Source organism: Orycteropus afer, unplaced genomic scaffold (genome assembly GCF_000298275.1).
Source record: "Orycteropus afer afer isolate SDZICR_OR568_19922 unplaced genomic scaffold, OryAfe1.0 scaffold00110, whole genome shotgun sequence".
NCBI lineage: Eukaryota > Metazoa > Chordata > Mammalia > Tubulidentata > Orycteropodidae > Orycteropus > Orycteropus afer.
The window spans coordinates 7527676-7547908 of record NW_006921697.1 but is presented as its reverse complement, the minus strand read 5'-3'; the positions used below and the strand labels follow the sequence as shown (position 1 = coordinate 7547908).

Below are 20233 nucleotides of genomic sequence, written 5' to 3'. Positions count from 1 at the left end.
AAGTGGGAGGGGAGCTGTTGCATTGTGGTAAACTGTGGTCAATGTCATGAGACAAAGTGTATGTGAACTACTGTATGGAAAGTGAATTTCTCTGTAAATCTTCACCCAAATCACAATTAAAAAAAAAAAAAAAAAAGATGATTTACAGGTGGGGAAATAAATAAAAATAATAAACAAACAAACAAACAAACGAACCCCTCTTAGAGCTGGCAAGCCAAGCAGTAGGTCTGATCTTGTTTGGCCCATTGAGGATACAAGGAAGTATGATATGAATTCAAGGCCACACCAAAAAGGTGAGCCACTCAACCAAATGTATCCTAAATGATGGACAAATCCATTTGTCCATAAAGCTTACTAAACATTTCTGGGTAGGATAGGCCACTGTTTCCGCCTTAATATCTCAACAGTGTTCTGTAGAAGTTTCACAAAAATGGCTGCTCAAACCGTTTGAGAGATTCACAATGCACATTTAGGGATTAAGACTTGCAGTTATGATCACAATATAACATCATGTTTCCCTCTGGGAAATGTCAATCTACATTTCTTTCATACGGCTTAAAATGTGTGATTTTAAATCACAGAAACAAGGAGCAGAGCAGTGGTCACCAGGAGCTGGGGAAAGAGGGAAATGGGAAGTGACTGCTGAATGGGTTCGAGGCTTCCTTTAGAAGTTATGATAATGTTTTGCAACTAAACAGAGGTGATAGCTGTACAAAATGCTACTGAATTACATGCTTTAAAATGGTTAACTTTGTTATGTAAATCTCATCTCAATTTTAAAAAAAAGTAGTTTTAAAATCCCATACCTATATATCAGTAAATTAACATCATTTATTCTTCACTACTAATACAAAAAAGTGATCTTTGCTAACAAAGACATACGGAAAGGATAGGGTTCTTTAAGAACTACACAGGTAATGAAGTCCTGATTATACAAATCCCGTTATTAGAAAGTAAACCTATGTGTTACATTACTAAAGGTGGTTCCAGGTACGGTATCTTCCAAAACCCAACACACATTGTTGTTACATCAATTCCCACCCATAGCAACATTATAGGGCAGAGCAGAACTTCCTCCATAGGGTTTGCAAAACTGTAAGCTATATGGAAGCAGACTATCAAATCTTTCTCCCAGGGTGTGGCTGGTAGGTTTGAACCTCTGACATTTTGGTGAGCAGCTGAGAACTTAATCACTGCACCACCAGAGCTCCAATTTATCTTTTAAACCCAGTTAATTTACAGAATTAAAGGAGATGCTCTTAACTGTTATATCCAGACAACTGTATACCAAAACTGCCTGAAATAAAATGGCTCACCAGAAGGATGGTGGGTTTGAACTGCCAGCCTTCTGCTTAGCAGTCAAATGCCTTAGGCACTACACCACCAGAGCTCCCAAGACAGCATAAGAGCCACTTTATTTCAGCACTTATGCTATCTTGGGAGCTCTGGTGGCATTGTACCTAAGGCATTTGGCTGCTAACCAGAAGTCTGGTGGTTCAAACCCACCAGCTACTCCTCAGAAGGAAGACTGGGCAATCTACTTCCATAGAGATACTACCTTGGAAATCCAAGGAGAGGTTGCTATGAGTCCAATCAACTCGACAGCAGTGAGTTTGGGGCTTTTTTTTAAATGCTATCTTAGTTAAAGGTAACACTGAATTTTCACCTCCACACTAGAAGGCACCGCTAACAAAAGAATTTCCATATGTCTCAGTATACTGTTAACTATTACTTTTTTCATTCTCATCATTCACTTACTCAAAAACTATAAGTCATTTAAACAGAAGTTGTTTTTCTAAGCTCTCAGGCAGGTCTTTTAGTAATTATGGTTGAAAATGATGGAATAAGTTATCCAACTATGTTGGAATAATTGATACTTCACATTTAAGACCTAGCCATAAAGATAAATACATTCTAAAGAGCCAAGATATAATTTTTTTTTTTTTTAAAAAAAAGGTCAAGATGTAAAATTGCTTACCCTGTTGCTAAGAACCTTCTGAACAGGTTCAGAGTCATCAAACACAACAAAACCAAAATTGGGTAATTTCCCACCACTGTTAATGCGCAGCTCCACCACATTCCCATAACCTACAAGTAAAACACAGCTAATTCAGATAACCTTCTAGGAAGTTTCCATTAAACATCAGATGTGCATTGTTCAATACAATAGATACTAGGCACATGTGGCTATTGAGCACCTGAAATGGGCAAGTCCAAATGAAATGTACCATAATGTACAACAGTAAATACAAAAATGAAGTATAAAAAAGTAAAATATCTGTAATAGGATATTTTTACCTAGTGAAAACAATAATGCTTTAGATACATTAGGTTAAATAAGATGTTCTTAGATCGATCAAAGATCTGAACATAAAACCTAAAACTATAAAGACCATCAATGAAGAAATAAATAGGAACAAACATAGGGGCCCTAATTCAGGGCATAAATACACTATTAAACATAACTAGAAATGCAAAAACACAAGAGACAAATATATGACTAGCATCTCCTAAAAATTCAACACTTACGTGCTTCAAAAGTTTTCACCAAAAGTAAAAAGAGAATTCACACACTGGGAAAAATTTTTTGGCAATAACATATCGGACAAGGGGCTGATCTCTAAAATTTACAGGAAACTTTGATACCTTCCCAACAAAAAGACAAATAATCCAATTGAAAAATGGGCAGTGCAAACAAAGTACAGGCATGTGAGTTAAACATTTACCTCAAGTAGACACACGCCCTGGAGAGAACAATCATGGGAGAAGGAAGGGCTGCTTATGCACAGGGAGATAGCTCAGGGTGCAGAAGAGTATGAAGGGATGGACACTGGGAGGAGGTAACTATGGGGAGGAAGTGGGAGGGGAGCTGCTGCATTGTAAATTTTGGTCAATGACATGAGACAAAGTATATGTGAACTGCTGTATGAAAAGTGAATTTACTCTGTAAATCTTCACCCAAATCCTAATAAAAAAAAAAAAGAAAAGAAAAATGGGCAGTGGACGTGAACAGACACTTCACCAATGACATTCAGGCAAGCTAATAAACACATGAAGAAATGCTCACAATCATTAACCATTAGAGAGATGCAAATCAAAACGATGTATCATCTCACCCCAGAAATAATAGCAAAGTTCAAAAAATCAGAAAACAACAAATGCTGCAAGGGTGCTAAGAGACCCTTACATCTTACACTGCTGGTGGGACTATAAAATGGTGAAACCACTGTGGAAAACTGTAATGGTACTTTCTCAAAAAGCTGGAAATAGAAATACCATATAATCCAGCACCCCAGGTTTATATATAACCTACAAAAATAAGAGCCATGGCACAAGCAGATATATGCACAATTATGGTCATTGCAGCACTATTCACAACAGCAAAAAGATGGAAACAAATTACATGCCCATGAATAGAGGAATGGATCAACAAACTATGGTACATGCACACAATGGAATACTATATAATGTTAAAAGAAAATAATGATGCATCTGTAAAACCTCATAAAATGGATGAACCTAAGGACAGTATGAATGAAATTAGTCGATCACAAATGGACAAATACTGTATGAGAGCACTATTGTAAAAAGTCAAGAAAAGAGGTCCACAAAAACAGAAATATTCATTGATGGTTACCAGATGTGGATGGGTAAACCACTAACTAGAGGGTAGACACATATTAACACTTGGGCGAAGAGTAAAGGAAAGAAAAAAAAAAAACTTATTTCCACAGTAGAAGAATAAACACAACTCTAAAACAGTAATGTGTGAAATATTCTTCCCCAGGGAGGGCATTAAATAAAATGTTACTAAACTTAAACTATGTACTTGGCTTGCTTCCTATTTCTACTGGACAGCATTGCACTAGATGAATTTAATTGTCAAAAGTCAATAACCTACTTTGAAAGAAATCTTTAAGCTCTGATTTGTCCACCTCATGAGGCAGGTTGCCAATGAAGAGCTGGTGACTATCAGGGTGTCTCACAATTCTTCGAGGTTCAACATCACCTTGCTCACCAGCCTCACGAACTCGAGAGGAAACAAAAACAGGAATCAAAAACAGAGAAAAACACCTTTCAGTGGCTAGTCCACTCAATAGTTTTCTAATTACAAGTAATTCCATCAGCCCTACAATATTAAAAAATAAATACACAAACATCAATCCCTCTCCTCAAAAAAAAGGAAAAAAAAAAAACAAGCTCTCACCTTAAAACTGCCTAAACTAGAGAAAGAAATCACACCACTCTGAGCTCTTACTTGGTCGAGGGCCCCTCTGTGGAGGAATATTTATTCGCTGTTCTCGCACTCTTTGATCCCTCTGAGGCCTCTGCGGTGGAATCTGAGACTCAGGCTTAGACTCTGGGCGGGGCTGAAAATTTTGTAAATTAGCTTTTGTGTTAAAACCAAGCAGGCTTACCTTTTTTCTTATAAAATGTCTTAGCTAACACTAAGATTTAAACTACAAAATGAAAATTCCCTCCCAAGAACCATTAAAACCACCTTCCACCCTTCTCCACTATCTTACATACCAGTTCCACATTCTCTAAATGTGTGAAACTATGTTACATGAAATACAAATAAATTTGCATAATGTGCAATTTTAACTAGAACCTCACCTGTGAAGCTGGGACTTTAACAACATGAGGTGGGATCCCAGTAACTGGAACAGCTCCACTGGGTGGTAGGTTTTTACTGGTCACAGATGCCCAAGAAAATGTCTAAGAGTGAAATACCAACATTATGAGATTACATAATACATCAAATCTTGAGATCCCTTTTCCCATTCTATTCACAATTTAGTACTAAAATTCCTTAGGACTAAATAGCAAATAGAGCTCTGGTAGCATAGTGGCTAAGTCACTTGCCTGCTAACCAGACGGCTGGCGGTTCAAACCCACCAGCCACTCCTCGGAAGGAAGGTTGGGCAATCCTACTTCCGTAGTGATACTGCCTCGAAAACCCAAGGAGGGGTCGCTATGAGTCGGGGCCGACTCGAAGGCACATAACAACAACAATAACAAAATAGCAAATCAGGGATATATGAAAGAGGCTTAGAGCCAAGGAAGCTAATTTGCACCAATTTCAAGTTTGTAACCAAAGGAAATGAAATCTCTCCCCCAACACCTGTTCTTCCTCCTCTGATCCTTCCCCATACGCTCAAAGCTATGGTACAACTATCAACCCAATTTTATCAACTTTAGAAATATTCTGACCTTCTCCCATCTGTATCAAAATCACCAGATCCCACTATTCTACCCCTTAATTATCCTCTCTCCAACTCTCCAGCCACTACCCTAACATAAGACATCATTTCCTTTCCACAGGACCACTGTAACAGCTCCCTAGAGGTAATTTATTTTTAACCCAGCCAACACACTTTGCCACCTGGAAGCTAACGTCAACTTTAATACTACAAATTTTAAGGCAATCACTCCCTTTTAATGACCTCTAATTTCTTTGCAATAAAGATTAAACTCTGAAATATTGACAGCTCACAATGACTTAGCCTCCTCTGCTTCACCTTTACCACACTCCCTTTCTGAATTCTCATCCGACCACATAGGTTTTTCTTCTACTCCTTTCTTTCCCATCTCATAGGAATCTCTTCCTTTTCAATTGAAGGGAAGTCTTTCCTTAACATTAGGACAATGCTAGGTAACTCATTACAAGTTCCCATGAAAACTCTCATTTGTAAGTTGCACTTAAAACAACAGTAACTGAATGACTATTTACCAATTCTTTCCTATTCAACTATTAGCTTCCACAGAGCAATAACTCTTACATATTTAGTCTCAACATCTAGGACAATGATTGGCACGCAGCAGGCATTTGAATTAGCGAACTGCTGAAGTGAAACAAGTAACACTCTAAGAACCCTGACCCCAAAAATCTAGCATTAAAAAATATTCCTTCCCAGATCAAACTTACAAGTTCTGTGACTTAATAAATCACCTTGATGTGATCCAGGAGGTGTAACTCTGAAAGCCTTCCACCTTTCAACCATTTCTACTGTTATGTGAAATTACTCCCAACTAGATTAAATTAAAAAAGAGAAGAAACATCCTGTTCTGTCATTTTATTTTTTCAAAAAAGATACACTGGAATTGTTTACTAAAACAAACACACAATAATTTGCAGTTCCAAAAGTGAAATACTAAAAAAGACAGGGGGTTATTAACATGGTGAAAAATAGCACCTGAAATGTCTAGTCTAAAAGGTTCATAACTCTGTTTCCCTATGGAAAAAAATGTTACTTTTGATTTTATAAAGCAACATGCACCTTACTTCTTGTCTGAGACATAACTTAACATGCAAGAAACTGCTCTAAACCACTATCATGAAAATGTACCTACAAAATTCAACCCAATAATAATAAAGGTGAAGAGTTATTTTAAAAAGAGAGAAAGAAATCAAACAAAAATGAAGATCTGTTCCATACCCTTGAGTCTTCCTGTACTGCCTGAGCTATGTCTGCAGGAGCTGGGGAAGAACTCTTCTGAGCATCCTCAGGAGCAGTTTCTTCTAATATGGGCTCAGACTTTTCCTCTTGGATTTCAGATACAGGTTCTTGCTCCGGTTCTGGTTCAGGATCAGGCTCTGGTTCAGCAACAGGTTCCTCTAAATGTTCTTCTAAATCATTGCTTTCACAGGAAAATTTAAGAAATATCATTCTGCCTCCACTGATTTAACAAGAAATTCTTATGTGTTTACTAATAAAGACCTGAGCCCCCAAATAGTTACCCCCTTCTTCTAAAAAAAGATCTAAGAATCATATTCCTATTTCTGAATAGTGGAACAAACAACTTTTTTAAAAGCACTCACTGAGATCATCTTAATTGGAATCACAATTACTTGCTAAAATGAACCAAACAGATCAAAATGAAAGCAAACCATTATTTCTCATTCAGGTGGAATCCCAAAATTATTATAATTTATTTATCACATAACATCACAAAAATCTCCCATGATAAAAACAAACTGGGAGTGCTTGTTAAAAGTATAGCTCTCTCTTTCCTTGAAATGCCAATTCAGTAGGCCTGGGGTGGGATAATTACCCTTCATCATCCAAACAGCAACCCAGGTGTAATTAATTATGGGATAGTCTGTCTATCACCACACCCGGTGAAACACTATAAAATTAAGAGTGTCACGAGGCAACAAGTAAATATTCATTTATTTTCCAATCATACACATTTATTTTCCAACTATAGGAGAAAAAAATCTAAAATACCTTTACACTGATTGTATGAAGGGCATATAATGAAATTCTTTATTGCTACTTAACTAATGATTGAAATTCTACCAATTTATACCTATATCTCTAATTACACAAAAGTCCTTGCACACTTTATATTTCTCCCAAAGCATCTGATAAGAAATCCAATTAGATTTTTCACTTACACTAAGATAAAACTGAACCAAAAACCAACTGACAGATACTAATTAAACAGTCCTTGTATTAAACAAGTTATACGTTTCCGTGAGCTCAGAGTTAAACCCCAGAAATTAAACCCATACTGGCAAGTCAATTCAGATTCACTCCATGTGTTACAGAGCAAAACTGCTCCCTAAGAGTGTGCATGGCTGAAATCTTTACTAAACAGATCATCAGGACTTTCTTTCATGGTGCTGCTGGGTGGGTCTGAACCACCAGCTTAGAGATTACCAAAAGCAAAACCTTTCTTCTGGACAATAACTCTTTCTTGAGATAATTCTGATAAGAGATGACCATCCTCCAACAAAGGGAAAGACTAGACAACTCAACTTTCCATACAGCCCTGGACATGTGAACAAGTTTTCTTACCTGACAGTCTGATCATAGAAAGTTCCAGCATCATCAGGAACCACCTCCGGTGTCTGCTGTCTTTCTTCAGGCTCTTCTACTTCTTCCTCAGATTCTAAATGAGGGAAAAAAGTTTTAAAGTAATTCAACAAGTAACTCAATTCATAAATCAACAGTTGTCCCTTGGTATCCATGGGGTATTGGTTCCAGAAACCCCCAATAGGTACCCAAATCCATGGCCGCTCAAGTCCCTTATATAAAATGACATACTATTTACATATAACCTACACATGTCCTCCTCTATATTTTAAATCTTCTCTAGATTACTTATAATAGCTAATACAACATACAGGCTATTTAAATAGCACTTTACACTGCCCCTCTTAGCCTTTGAGGGATTGCTTTCACCACTTAAATGTCTTTTATTATCCCTGAATGTTTTTTGATCCTTGATTACTTGAATCCATGGATGTGGAATCCATGCATATGGCGAACCAACTGCATTCACTTTCACATTGTTCACTGTGATCAGAAAGATAATTACTAAGAAAAACATACACGACAAAGTAAAAAAACCAAAAACACCAAAAAATTTAATAAATTTAAGGACAGAATTGGGGGTATTACAGAGTTCTCGTTAACAACATAGATTTGAAAGCATACGGCCAATAACTGAATCCATCCTCTACCACCTAACTAGATATAAGATATTGGACTCTGCGTTACTTTCTCTGTATCTAAGGACCCTAATCTTCTAAATAGGAACAATACTACCTAAAGTACCTATTCATAAGGTTGTTGTATTGCACAACATAAAGCACTTAGAACAGTCTCAGCCATTTAAAAAATAATAATAAAAAAAAAAACCTCAAATATTATTATTACTTGCTGAGAAAAAATTCTCCATGGGTCTCTGTGTAGGTTATCACTTGGGCCTCTTCACAGTGCCCTGTGGAAACCGGAGCAGAAATGCTACTATTATTGGTGTGAGTAACAACCTGTCCATTTCTGACCCAGGAGTCTCATATCTCCTACCAACATCCATGAAATGGTAGCAAGCTAACCTGTTAGCTTGCAAGGAAGATAAAATCTCACTCCCTTTACATGTCTCGACAATTAGAAGTCACTGTTAACAAAGAACACAGTATAATGAAAAGATTCATGAAACCTATATTCCTAGGGGTACTCTGATGGCATTAAAAAAAAAAAAAACTTAGGCAAGTAACTTACAATATTCTTATCACTACTTACCCTCCTGAGGCTCAGTGACAAAGCCACCAAAGACTTCATCTTGGTATCTGAAGATATCATTGTGAACATAAAACTTATTTGCAACAGAGCCCTGCAATTCCAACAGAAGTTTTCATTTATTCAGGACCCTTTAAAAAAGCCAAATCACTCTAACCAACTCTCAACCCTGGGGAATTTTGTCCCCACCCAAGGTATTTGGAAATGTCTAGACACATTTCATTTTCCACAACTGAGGGAAGACTGCTACTGGCACCAGTGAGTAGAGGCCAGGGATGAGACTAAACATGCTACAATGCACAGGACACCCCCCAACAAAAAATTATGTGGCCCAAAACATTAATAGTGCTGAGGCTAAAAAACCTTGCTATACACTATGGATGTAAAATGATTACACTCGAATATATTTTATTTGCTCAAATTATTTATCCTTACAACCAGGTCAATAAATCTAAGATGCCAGACCCCCACCTCAAATCACTAAAACATTTCCTTAAATAATGGTGTTAGGTGCCACTGAGTAATTTTCGATTCACAGTGATGTTAAATACAACAGAATGAAACACTGCAGGGTCTTACACCATCCTCACAATCACTGTCATGCTTGAGCCCATCACTGTAGTCACTCCATCAATCCAGCTTGTTGAGGGTTTTTCCTTTATTCGCTGACCCTCTGTTTACCCAGCATGATACCCTTCTCCAGGGATTGTCCCTTTTGACAACATGACCAAAGTATGAGAGACATTCTTGTGTCTAAAGAGCATTCTGGTTGTACTTCCTCCAAAACACATTTGTTGATTCTTCTAGCAGTGTATGGTATATTCCGTATCTTTCACCAACATCACAATTCAAATGAATCAATTCTTCTACACTCTTACTTATTCACTGTCCACCTCTCAAAAGCATATGAGGCTATTGAAAATACCATGGCTTGGGTGAGACACACCTTAGTTTTCAAACTGACATGTTTGCTCTTCAACACTTTAAGGAAGTCTTTTGCAGCACATTTTCTCATTGTTTGATTTCTTGACTGCTGTACATCCAAGTAAAATGAAATCCTTAACAATTTCAATCTTTTCTCCATTTATTATGCTGCTTATTGGTCCAATTGTGCAGATTTTTAATTTTCTTTGTATTGAAATGCAATCCATACTGAAGACTACAATCTTTAACCTTCACTAGTAAGTGCTTCCAGTCTTCTCCACTTTCAACAACCAAAGCTGTATCATCTGCATATCACAGGTTGCTAACAAGTCTTCCTCCAACCCTGTTGCCGCGATCTTCTTCGTATACTCCAACTTTTCAAACTATGTGTTCAGCACACAAACTGAAAGTACACCTTTCCTGATTTTAAACCATGCAGTATTCCTGTTCCATTCAAGCAACTGTCTCTTGGTCTACGTACCTCATGAACACAATTATTTTGGAATTCTCATTCCTCTAAATGTTATCTGTAATTTGTTATGACCCACACAGTCTAATGCTGTTGCACAGTCAATTAAACACAAGCCAACATCTTTCTGGTATTCTTTGCTTTCAGTCAAGATTCATTTGGTATCAGCAATGATATCCCTTTTCCACATCCTCTTCTGAATCCAGCTTGCATTTCTAAAAGTTCACTGTCAATATATTGCTACAATTGTTTTTCAATTTCTTCAGCAAAATTTTAATTGTGATATTAATGATATTGTTTAATAATTTCTACATTCTGTGGGATCACCTTTCTTTGGATTGGGTACAAATATGGATCTCTTCCAGGCAGATGGCCAGCTAGCTGTCTTCCAAATTTCTTGGCATAGATGAGTAAGTGCCTCCAGCACAGCTGTAACTGCTGAAGCATATCATTGGCTATTCCATCAATTCCTGGAGCCTTGTTTTTCACCATTTCCTTCAGTGCAGCTTCGTTCAATACCATCAGTTATTGCCAACTCCTGAAATAGATGGACACAGACCAATTGTTTTTTAGTACAGTGACTGCGTATTCATCCCATCTTCTTTGGATGCTTCTACATTCAATTTGCCCATAAAATCCTTCAGTATTGCAACTCGAAGCTTGAATTTTTTCTTCAATTCTTTCAGCTTGAGAAATACCAAACATGTTCTTCCCTTTTGTTTTTCTAACTCTAGGTCTCTGCACAATTCTTTATAATAACTTTGTCTTCTTGAGCTGCTCTTTGAAATCTTCTGTTCAGCTTTTTCATCTTATTTCCATTTGCTTTAGCTATTCCTCATTCAAGAACAAATTTCTGAGTCACTACTGACATCCATTTTGGTCTTTTCTTTCTTTTTTGTCTTTTTAACAACCTGTTGCTTTCTTTATGAATGATGTTCTTGATGTCATCCCACAATTCCTCTAATTTTCGGTCACTGTTGTTCAATGCATGAAATCTATTCTTTAGATGGTCTCTAAATTCAGGAAGGATGTAAACAAGGTCATATTTTGGCTCTCATGGACCTGCTGATGGTCTGCTCCACAGTCAGCTCCTGGTCTTGATTTGGATAAAGATACTTGAACTTCTCCATCGCCTCTTGCCACAGTTGTAGTAGATCTGATTCTGGTGTACTCCATCGGTGAAGTCCATGTGTACAGTCATTGTTTGTGTTGTTGAAAAAAGGTATTTACAATGAGCAAGTCCTTGGTCTTGCAAAATTCTATCATGTGATCTCCAGCATCATTTCTATCACCAAGGCCGTATTTTCCAACTACTGGTGATTATGTTTCCAACTTTCATATTCCAATCACCAGTAATAATCAACACATCTTGATTGCATGTCTGGTCAATTTCAGACTGCAGAAGTTGGTAAAAATCTTCAATTTCCTCGTCATTAGTAGTTGATGCGTCAATTTGAGTAACAGTAGTATTAACTGGTCTTCCTTGTAGGCATATGGATAGTATGCTATCACTGACAGTATTATACTTCAGGATGGATCATGAAACATTCTTTGTGACAATGAATGTCACTCCTCTTCAATCTGTCATTCCCAGCATAGATCATATAACTGTCTGATTTAAAATGGCTAAAAGCAGTCCATTTTGGCTCACTAAGGCTTAGGATATCAATCTTTATGCATTCCATTTCATTTTTGACAACTCTCAATTGTTTCTTCCCATCGTGACTCTTGCCACATCAGCAAATGGGTGTCCCAAAAAGCTTTACTCCATCCACGTCACTAAGGTTGACTCTACTTTGAGGAGGCAACTCTTTCTCAGTCCTATTTTGAGTGTCTTCCAATCTGAAGGGCTCATCTTCCGGCACTATATCAGACAGTGTTTCAGGGCTATTCATAAAGTTTTCCAGTCATATATCAGACAGTGTTTCACTGCTATTTATAATGAGAAGTGGACAGCCCCTTCCTTCTGAATCTGTCTTAGTCTGGAAGCTGCACTGAAACCTGTCCACCGTGGGTAACCCTGCTGATATTCAAAATACCAGTGGGATAGCCTCCAGCCTCACAGCAACACACAAGCCACCACAGTATGACAAGCTGACAGATTCTGGTAGCTTACTGGGTAAGGCTGGCTGCTAACCAGAAGGTCAGCAGTTCAAACACACCAGCTGCTCCATGGAATAAAGATTAGGCAATCTATTTGCATAAAGATTTATAGCTTTGGAAACCTAATGCGGATCGCTATGAGTCAGGATCAACATTATGGCAAAAGAACACATACGTAGACAGGCTAAAAGATCAGACACATCTGGACAAAAGGGAATACACTGTGACCAAAGAGCTCTGGTAGTGTAGTGCCTAAGGCACTTGGACTGCTAACCAGAAGGCTGGTGGTTCAAACCTACCAGCCACTCCTCGGAAGGAAGGTTGGGCAATCTACTTCCATAGTGAAACCCAAGGAGAGGTTGCTATGAGTTGAGTCCGACTCAATGGCACATAACAACAACAACAACACCCATGACCATATATAAGTTTGGTAGACGATATTTCCACATACATATTTGTCCTTTGGGAACTCTGGTGGCACAGTGCCTAAGGCATTTGACTGCTAACCAGAAGGCTGTCGATTCAAACCCACTAGCCACTACTCAGAAGGCAGGCTGGTCAATCTACTTCCATAGTGATACTGCCTCGGAAACCCAAGGAGGGGTCACTATGAGTCGGTTCCTACTCAGTGGCGGTGGGTTTGGTTTTTGGTTTTATTTGTCCTATGTATAGTAGAGCTAACAGGGCAATGTGATGATTAACTTCTTAACCCCAGCCAAAAACCCTGAGGGAATGAGTCCCTGTGTCCACAGGCTCAAGGACCATGGTCCTGGGGGCCATCAAGCTCAACTAGCATAACATACTACACAAAAACATTGTTCCACATACTACTTTTCTGAGTGGCAATTGAGGTCTTAAAAGTTGCAAGCAGTCATCCAAGATGCAACAATTGGTCTCTCCTCATTCAGACCAAAAGAAAATGAAGAAAACCAAAGACACATGGAAACAATTAGACAAAGGAATTAGTAGATCATGCTAACCTCAGCCTACATGATCCTGAGACCAGAAGAACCAGATGGTGCCCAGCTACCACTGTCAACCACTCAGAAAGAGCTCAAAATAGGAGACTCTGGATAGAGTGGAGAAAAATGTGCAAAACTCAAAATCATAAAAAAGACCAGGCCAGTTACTGGTGAAACCCCAAAGACTATTAATGGCCCCTAGACACCCTTCAGGCCTGGAATAGAACTCACTCCCACAGCTTCCAGCCAAACAGACAGATATATAAGATGAATATTTACAACAGGTAGGTAGACTCCTCAGAATGAACAACTATGGGAGATTAAAAGGGCAGCATTTGCACAGGGCAATAGCTCAGAGGGCAGGAATGCACAGAAAATAAGAACACAGGAAAAAGGTACCAGAAGGAGGAAGTGGGAAGACAGCTGCTACATTCTGTGGATGGCAATCAATGTCATGAAACAAAATGTGTATGAACAGTTGTATAGAAAATGAATTTGCTCTGTAAACTTTCACCTAAATCACAATATCAAAAATAAAAAGGCCTAAGTCTGTTTTATTCACCCTTTAACAGAAAAAGAAATTAAGAAAACAATTCCCTTTATAATAGCACCCAAAAGAATAAAATTTCTAGAAATAAATTTAACTAGGGAAGAGAAAAGACCCATGCTCATGGAGTGCAAAGCTTAATACTTTTAAGATGTTAATACTACCCAAAGCAAACTATTAAACAACACAGTCCCTATCAAAACTCCAAGAGTCTTTCTTCAGAAACAGAAAACTCAAAGTCCCAAATTCATATGGAACTGCAAGACACCCCAAACAGCCAAAGCAATCTTGAAAAAGAATTAAGTTGGGGACATACACTCCTCACAGATTTCAAAACATATCCTAGTTACAATAATGACAACATAGTTACAGTAATGAAAACTATATATTGATGCTATACAGATCAACATATAGATTGATGAAACAGAAATATAGCCATGCATCTACAGTTAACTGATTTTAACAAGAGTACCAAGTACACCAGATGGGGAAAGAGAAGAAGAAGAGTCTCTTCAGTCTCTTCAGTAAGTGGTGCTAAACAACTGGATCTCCACATACAAAAGAATGAAACTGAAACATACCTCATACCGTAAACAAAAATTAACTCAAAATGAATCAATAACCCAAATATAAGAACTAAAACTGGGGGAGGAAACACTGCAAAAAAAATAATAATAATAAAATACATTGACCTATGTCACTTTAGTTTTGTGTATTTCACTGTACATAAATTATATTTCAATAAAATGCATTTTTTAAAAAAAAGAACTAAAATTGCAATACTTCTAAAAGAAAAAACCTGGAGGAGGATCTATGTAGGAGATCCTAGACAGAGCAGGAGAACAATGTGGAACAAAACTCAAGACCCAGTTTTTGATAATGGAATACTTGTTAACACCAAATACTTGCGCGCGCGCGCGTGCACACACACATACACACACACGAGATGAATTATACTTCATCAAAATTAAAAACTGTTTTATATGAAAGGATTTTATCAAGAAAGCGAAGAGGCAACTCACAGAATGCGAAAAATATTTGGTAACCATATATTTGATAAGGGTTTCATATCCAGAATTATAAATATCACCTACAATGCAATAAGGAGTCTGGTAGCATAGTGCCTAAGGCATTTGACTGCTAACCAGAACTGGCAGTTCAAACCCACCAGCCACTCCTCAGAAGAAAGGTTCGGCCATCTACTTCATAGTGATACTGCCTCAGAAACCCAAGAGGGGTAGCTATGAGTCGGATCTGACATGATGGCAGCAGATGTGGTTTTTGGTTACAATGGAATAAAAAGAAAAACACCCTGATTTTTAAAAGGGCCTTGAACAGACATTTATCAAAAAAGACATACAAATAAACAATAAACATATAAAAAGAAGCTCAGCGTTATTAATCATTACAGAAATGAAAATTAAAAGCAAAATAAGATACCACTTCATCTGGTGGCATAGTGCCTAAGGCATTTGACTGCTAACTAGAAAGCTGGTGGTTCAAACCCAGCAGCCACTCCTCAGAAGAAGACTGGGCAATCTACTTCTGTAGAGATACCACCTACCACCTCAGAAACCCAAGGAGGGGTTGCTATGAGTCCAAACTGACTCAGAAAAACAGAAAATAACAAGTGCTGTTGAGAACGTGAAAAATTTGGAACCCTCAACCACTGCTCGTAAAATTGAAAGATGCTACAGTCGTTACAGGTAGCTCCTCAAATCGTTAAATATAGAAGCACCCTATTTCCCAGCAATTCCACTGCTAGATATATACTCCAAAGTATTGAAAGCAGGGACTCACATAGATACTTGTACACTGATGTTCACAGCAGCATTAGTCACAATAGCCAAAAGGTGGAAACAACCCATCAGCGGGTGAATGAATAGACAAAATGTGACATATTCATACAACAGAGTATTATTCAGCCATGAAAGAGAAATGCTACCACGTGTATGAACCTTGAAAATACACTGAGTAAAATAAGTCAGATGCAAAAGGACAAATACTGTATGACTCCATTTAAACACACAAATGCATGAAGTTTATTAGTGGTTACCAGGGGCTAAAAGGAAAAATAAGGAGGAGTTATTACTTAACAAGTAGCAAGCTTTTGTTTAACCAAACTCACTGCCACTGAGTCAATTCTGACTCATAGTGACCCCCTTTGGGTTTCTGAGGAGTAAATCTTTACAGAAGTAGATTGCCCAGTCTTCCATCCACAAGTGGCTGATGGGTTTGAACCACTAACCTTCTGGTTAGCAGGCAAATGCCTTAGGTATGCCATCACAGCTCCTTAGTTTCTGTTTAGAAGGATAACAAACATTTGAAGATAGATTTGGTGATGGTTGCACAACATGCTAAATGTAATCGATGTCACTAAAAACAGTCAAAATGATAAAATTTTTTAATATATACTTTACCACAATAAAATACTAAAATAAGCAATGACACTATGGGAAGAGGAAGTATTAGCAATCAATAAAAAGTGAAAATAAACATTAACTTATAATGCCCACTTTCTCGAGGGAAAAAAAAAAGTCAACGTCGTAAAAATAAAGATGGAGGGACTACTGAAGATTAAAAGAGATTAAACAGACATGATAACTAATCTTGAATCAATAAGGGGAAAAAAACTTACTATAAAAAGACATTGGGACAATTACCAAAATTTAAATTTGGACTACATATCAAGTAATTGTACTGCATTAATGATTGCCAGATTTAGTAACTGCAGTATGGTTATGAGGAAAATGTCTGAATGCAATGTCTTTAACATCTTTACAAATGGTTTAGAAGAAAAAATAATAGGTAAATAGAAAAAGGACTTTAGGTAAAGGGTATGTGGCATTTACAGTACTATCCTGGTAATTTTTTGTACATTTAAAATGTCAAAATAAAAAGTTTTTTAAAAGATATGCATGACGACTATGAGACCAGAAGAACTAGATGGTGCCCAGCAACCTCTCTCAACCACCTGGAGGAGGATCTGTGTAGGAGATCCTAGACAGAGCAGGAGAACAATGTGGAACAAAACTCAAAATCATTTAAAATAAAGGAGGGGAAGGCCACTCGGTTTGCTGGTCTGATAGAGCCCAATGGAACCACTGAGAATATGGGCCCTAGCTGCCCTTGAAATCTGGAATTGAACCCACTCCTGCAGCTACCAGACAAACAAAAGACAGGCTTATGAGCTGAACATTTACATTAGGTAGATACACTCCTTGGAGAAAACGATCATGGGAAAATAGAAAGGCTGTGTATGAACACGGAGACAGCTCAGGGGACAGAAGTGCATGGATGGAAGGACAAAGAGAAGAGGTAACTATGGGGAGGAAGTGGGAGGGGAGCTGTTGCATTATGGTAAATTGTAGTCAATGTCATAAGACAAAGTGTACGTGAGCTACTATATGGAAAAAGTGAATTTGCTCTGTAAGCTTTCACCCAAATAACTATTAAAAAAGAAAAAAAGATAATGCATGATCTTTCACTGTTTTTTTCCCACGTATGTGATTACTATGTAACACTAACAATTACACACGTACCTCAGGAGCAAGGACAAATGTCTGCATAAATCTCCTCAAAGCCTGGTTGTTATTAGAGAGCAGCCCCATCACCTGGACCACCACACCATCATTTAGAGTAGCATGTGCATCAACATGACGAATCTTAGTGTGGCAGTTGGTAAAGTTTTGTGACATCACTTTCCTATGGATTTCCTAAGGAATTAAGGCAAGAGTTAAGACCTTAAAACATATATAACCTTCAACCAAAATATCACCTAACACAAATTTGCACGTTTAATTACAAAGTGGACAGACTCAAATTTGTCTTAGCATACTCTATACCCAGTGACCACACTTGAGACTTCTAATTCTACTGAATAAACACTCTAGAAATATATTTAGAATAAATGATCCCCATCCTAAAACCAATTATCTATAAACGTGCATTACAAAAACTTCAGAATAAATGGACAACTGTGATATGACCTGAGCTTCTCAATAAATACAATATTGTATTAAGCACATATCACCTTAATTTAATGGGTTATTTACTGGTTGCTAAAATCCTAATGGGAGCTCTGGTAGCATAGTGCCTAAGGCACTTGACTGCTAACCGGAAGGCTGGCGGTTCAAACCCACCAGCCACTCCTCGGAAGGAAGGTTGGGCAATCCTACTTCCGTAGTGATACTGCCTTGGAAACCCAAGGAGGGGTCGCTATGAGTCAGGGCTGTCTCGACGGCACATAACAAGAACAACAACAACAAAATCCTAATAAAGCTTGGTATGCTTACTTTTTGTCCATAGACTGCATCTGCAGGTTTTCCATTTGAATCCAATCCTCCATGGACATAAGAAGAGTTCTTCCCATAAAATCTGTAGAATAAGAAAATACTTGTCATCTTCAAGCATCCTAAGAATTGGTATTTATTTTTCATGTGAGTACCTACTGCTTCATCATCCAGACTCTTGAAGGCAGGAAATGTGATTTCTTGGTCATCTTTGTATGCAATCATCTATTATATCCCCTATGTGGCACCCAGTCAATATTTGCAGAATGGGAATGAATTTGGTTAATGAGGAAGAACACTATTTCACAAGTCACAAGTTTCAGGGTTTCAGAGAGGATGATCATGCTGGAATGATCATTCAGTTTATGCCAAGAAAGCCACTTCAAACAAAAGTTCCTATTTTCCCACAGGAAGGTAACAGACAAGCTGGGGACATCTGTATTCTCCAATAAATTCAGAGTCCTTTTATATCTTGAAAACGCACATGAACAGCTTCCATTAAAAACCCACTAACTCAGGAAGATGGCATTAAAGGAGCTTTTAATAATATCTGCTGATACAGTTAAGAGCTTTAGATTTTAATTCCCCATCACTTAATTCACCTATATTCGGAATTGCTTTGTTTTCATTAAAACAATATTCTATCAAGAATGCAACACATACACAAAATAGACCACCCCACAGATTATCACTATTAGGATTTATTGCTTTCTTCCAGATAAACATTTGTTTACAAATGAGACTATACATATTCTGTATCTTGATCTCACTCCCACAAAAGGAGCCTACAATAACTGAGTCTGCCTTTCTACTTTTAAAATTACTTATAGGAATAAAAAGGGGGGGACCAGGTTTGCAGTCCGATAGAGCCTGGTGGAACCACTGAGACTATGGCTCCTAGCTGCCCCTCAGATTTGGAATTGAACCCACACCTGTGGCTTCCAGCCAAACAAAAGACAGGCATATGAGTTGAACATTTACCTAAGGTAGATATACTCCTTGGAGAGAATGATTACGGAAGAAAGAAGGGCTGCTTATGCACAGGGAGACAGCTCAGGGGGCAAGAATGCATGGAGGGATGGACACAGGGAAGAGGTGACTGTGGGGAGGAAGTGGGAGGGGAGCTGTTACATTGTGGTAAACTGTGGTCAATGATATGAGACAAAGTATATGTGAACTGCTGTATGGAAAGTGAATTTGCCCTGTAAATTTCTACCCAAATCACAATAAAATGAAATAAAAAATATTAAAAAATAAAAATTAAAAAAAAAATTATTTAAAGGCTTCAAAAGTTAGCCAGAGATTCAGATCACTACTGGTTATACCACTTTTCATTATATTTAAGATGAACCTTAATTAGAGAGATGAAAAAATGTGAGGAGAGAAGAGAAAAGATGTACCAATTTATGAAACAGCATTAGAAGATGACACAGCATTACCTGTGTAGCATGTCTGGGGCCTGGTTCAGCAGTGTATAATACTGTCTCACAAATTCCCGCCCGACCAGCAGGGGACTAGGCTTCTCCATAACCATTGCTTTGGTCAATTCAACCTGAGGGGAAAAGAATGGTCAAATATGTCCAACCTGAAAGAACAAACACAAAGAAAGAAAGGAAGGGGTAGAAAATAAGAGCAAATCCCTTAGCTGAAACCAGACAAGGCCACTACAGCAATACTTAGTTTTAAAAAGAAATAAATGTTCTAAGAATAAACAAAACCTATAAGGACCAGGTAAGATATTATGCATTTAAATTTACTGCAATCAGATGACTATATGGAGGGTGGAGGGAATCATCATCAGGAATTCATCATCACCCCCAATATTCCATTTTCTTAAATTGGATATAATAATCTCAAAGGAATGCATTTCCAACATATATCCTACTACAATTTTCTGTAAATTA

General features: G+C 37.8%; 1 protein-coding gene across 1 annotated transcript in view; it reads right to left on the bottom strand.

Annotated features, from left to right (window-relative positions):
- G3BP1 (G3BP stress granule assembly factor 1) overlaps positions 1 to 19863 on the bottom strand; it is a 23642-nt gene extending 3779 nt beyond the window's left edge. The window contains exons 1-10 of the mRNA XM_007943641.2: positions 19769 to 19863; positions 18333 to 18414; positions 17580 to 17753; positions 9036 to 9126; positions 7806 to 7899; positions 6441 to 6642; positions 4618 to 4719; positions 4259 to 4370; positions 3902 to 4030; positions 1979 to 2088 (exon numbers count right to left, since the gene is read on the bottom strand). Coding sequence (XP_007941832.1) covers positions 1979 to 2088; positions 3902 to 4030; positions 4259 to 4370; positions 4618 to 4719; positions 6441 to 6642; positions 7806 to 7899; positions 9036 to 9126; positions 17580 to 17753; positions 18333 to 18414; positions 19769 to 19863 — 1191 coding nt within the window. The remainder of the gene's footprint in view (positions 1 to 1978; positions 2089 to 3901; positions 4031 to 4258; positions 4371 to 4617; positions 4720 to 6440; positions 6643 to 7805; positions 7900 to 9035; positions 9127 to 17579; positions 17754 to 18332; positions 18415 to 19768) is intronic.
- Positions 19864 to 20233: the final 370 nt, after the last annotated feature.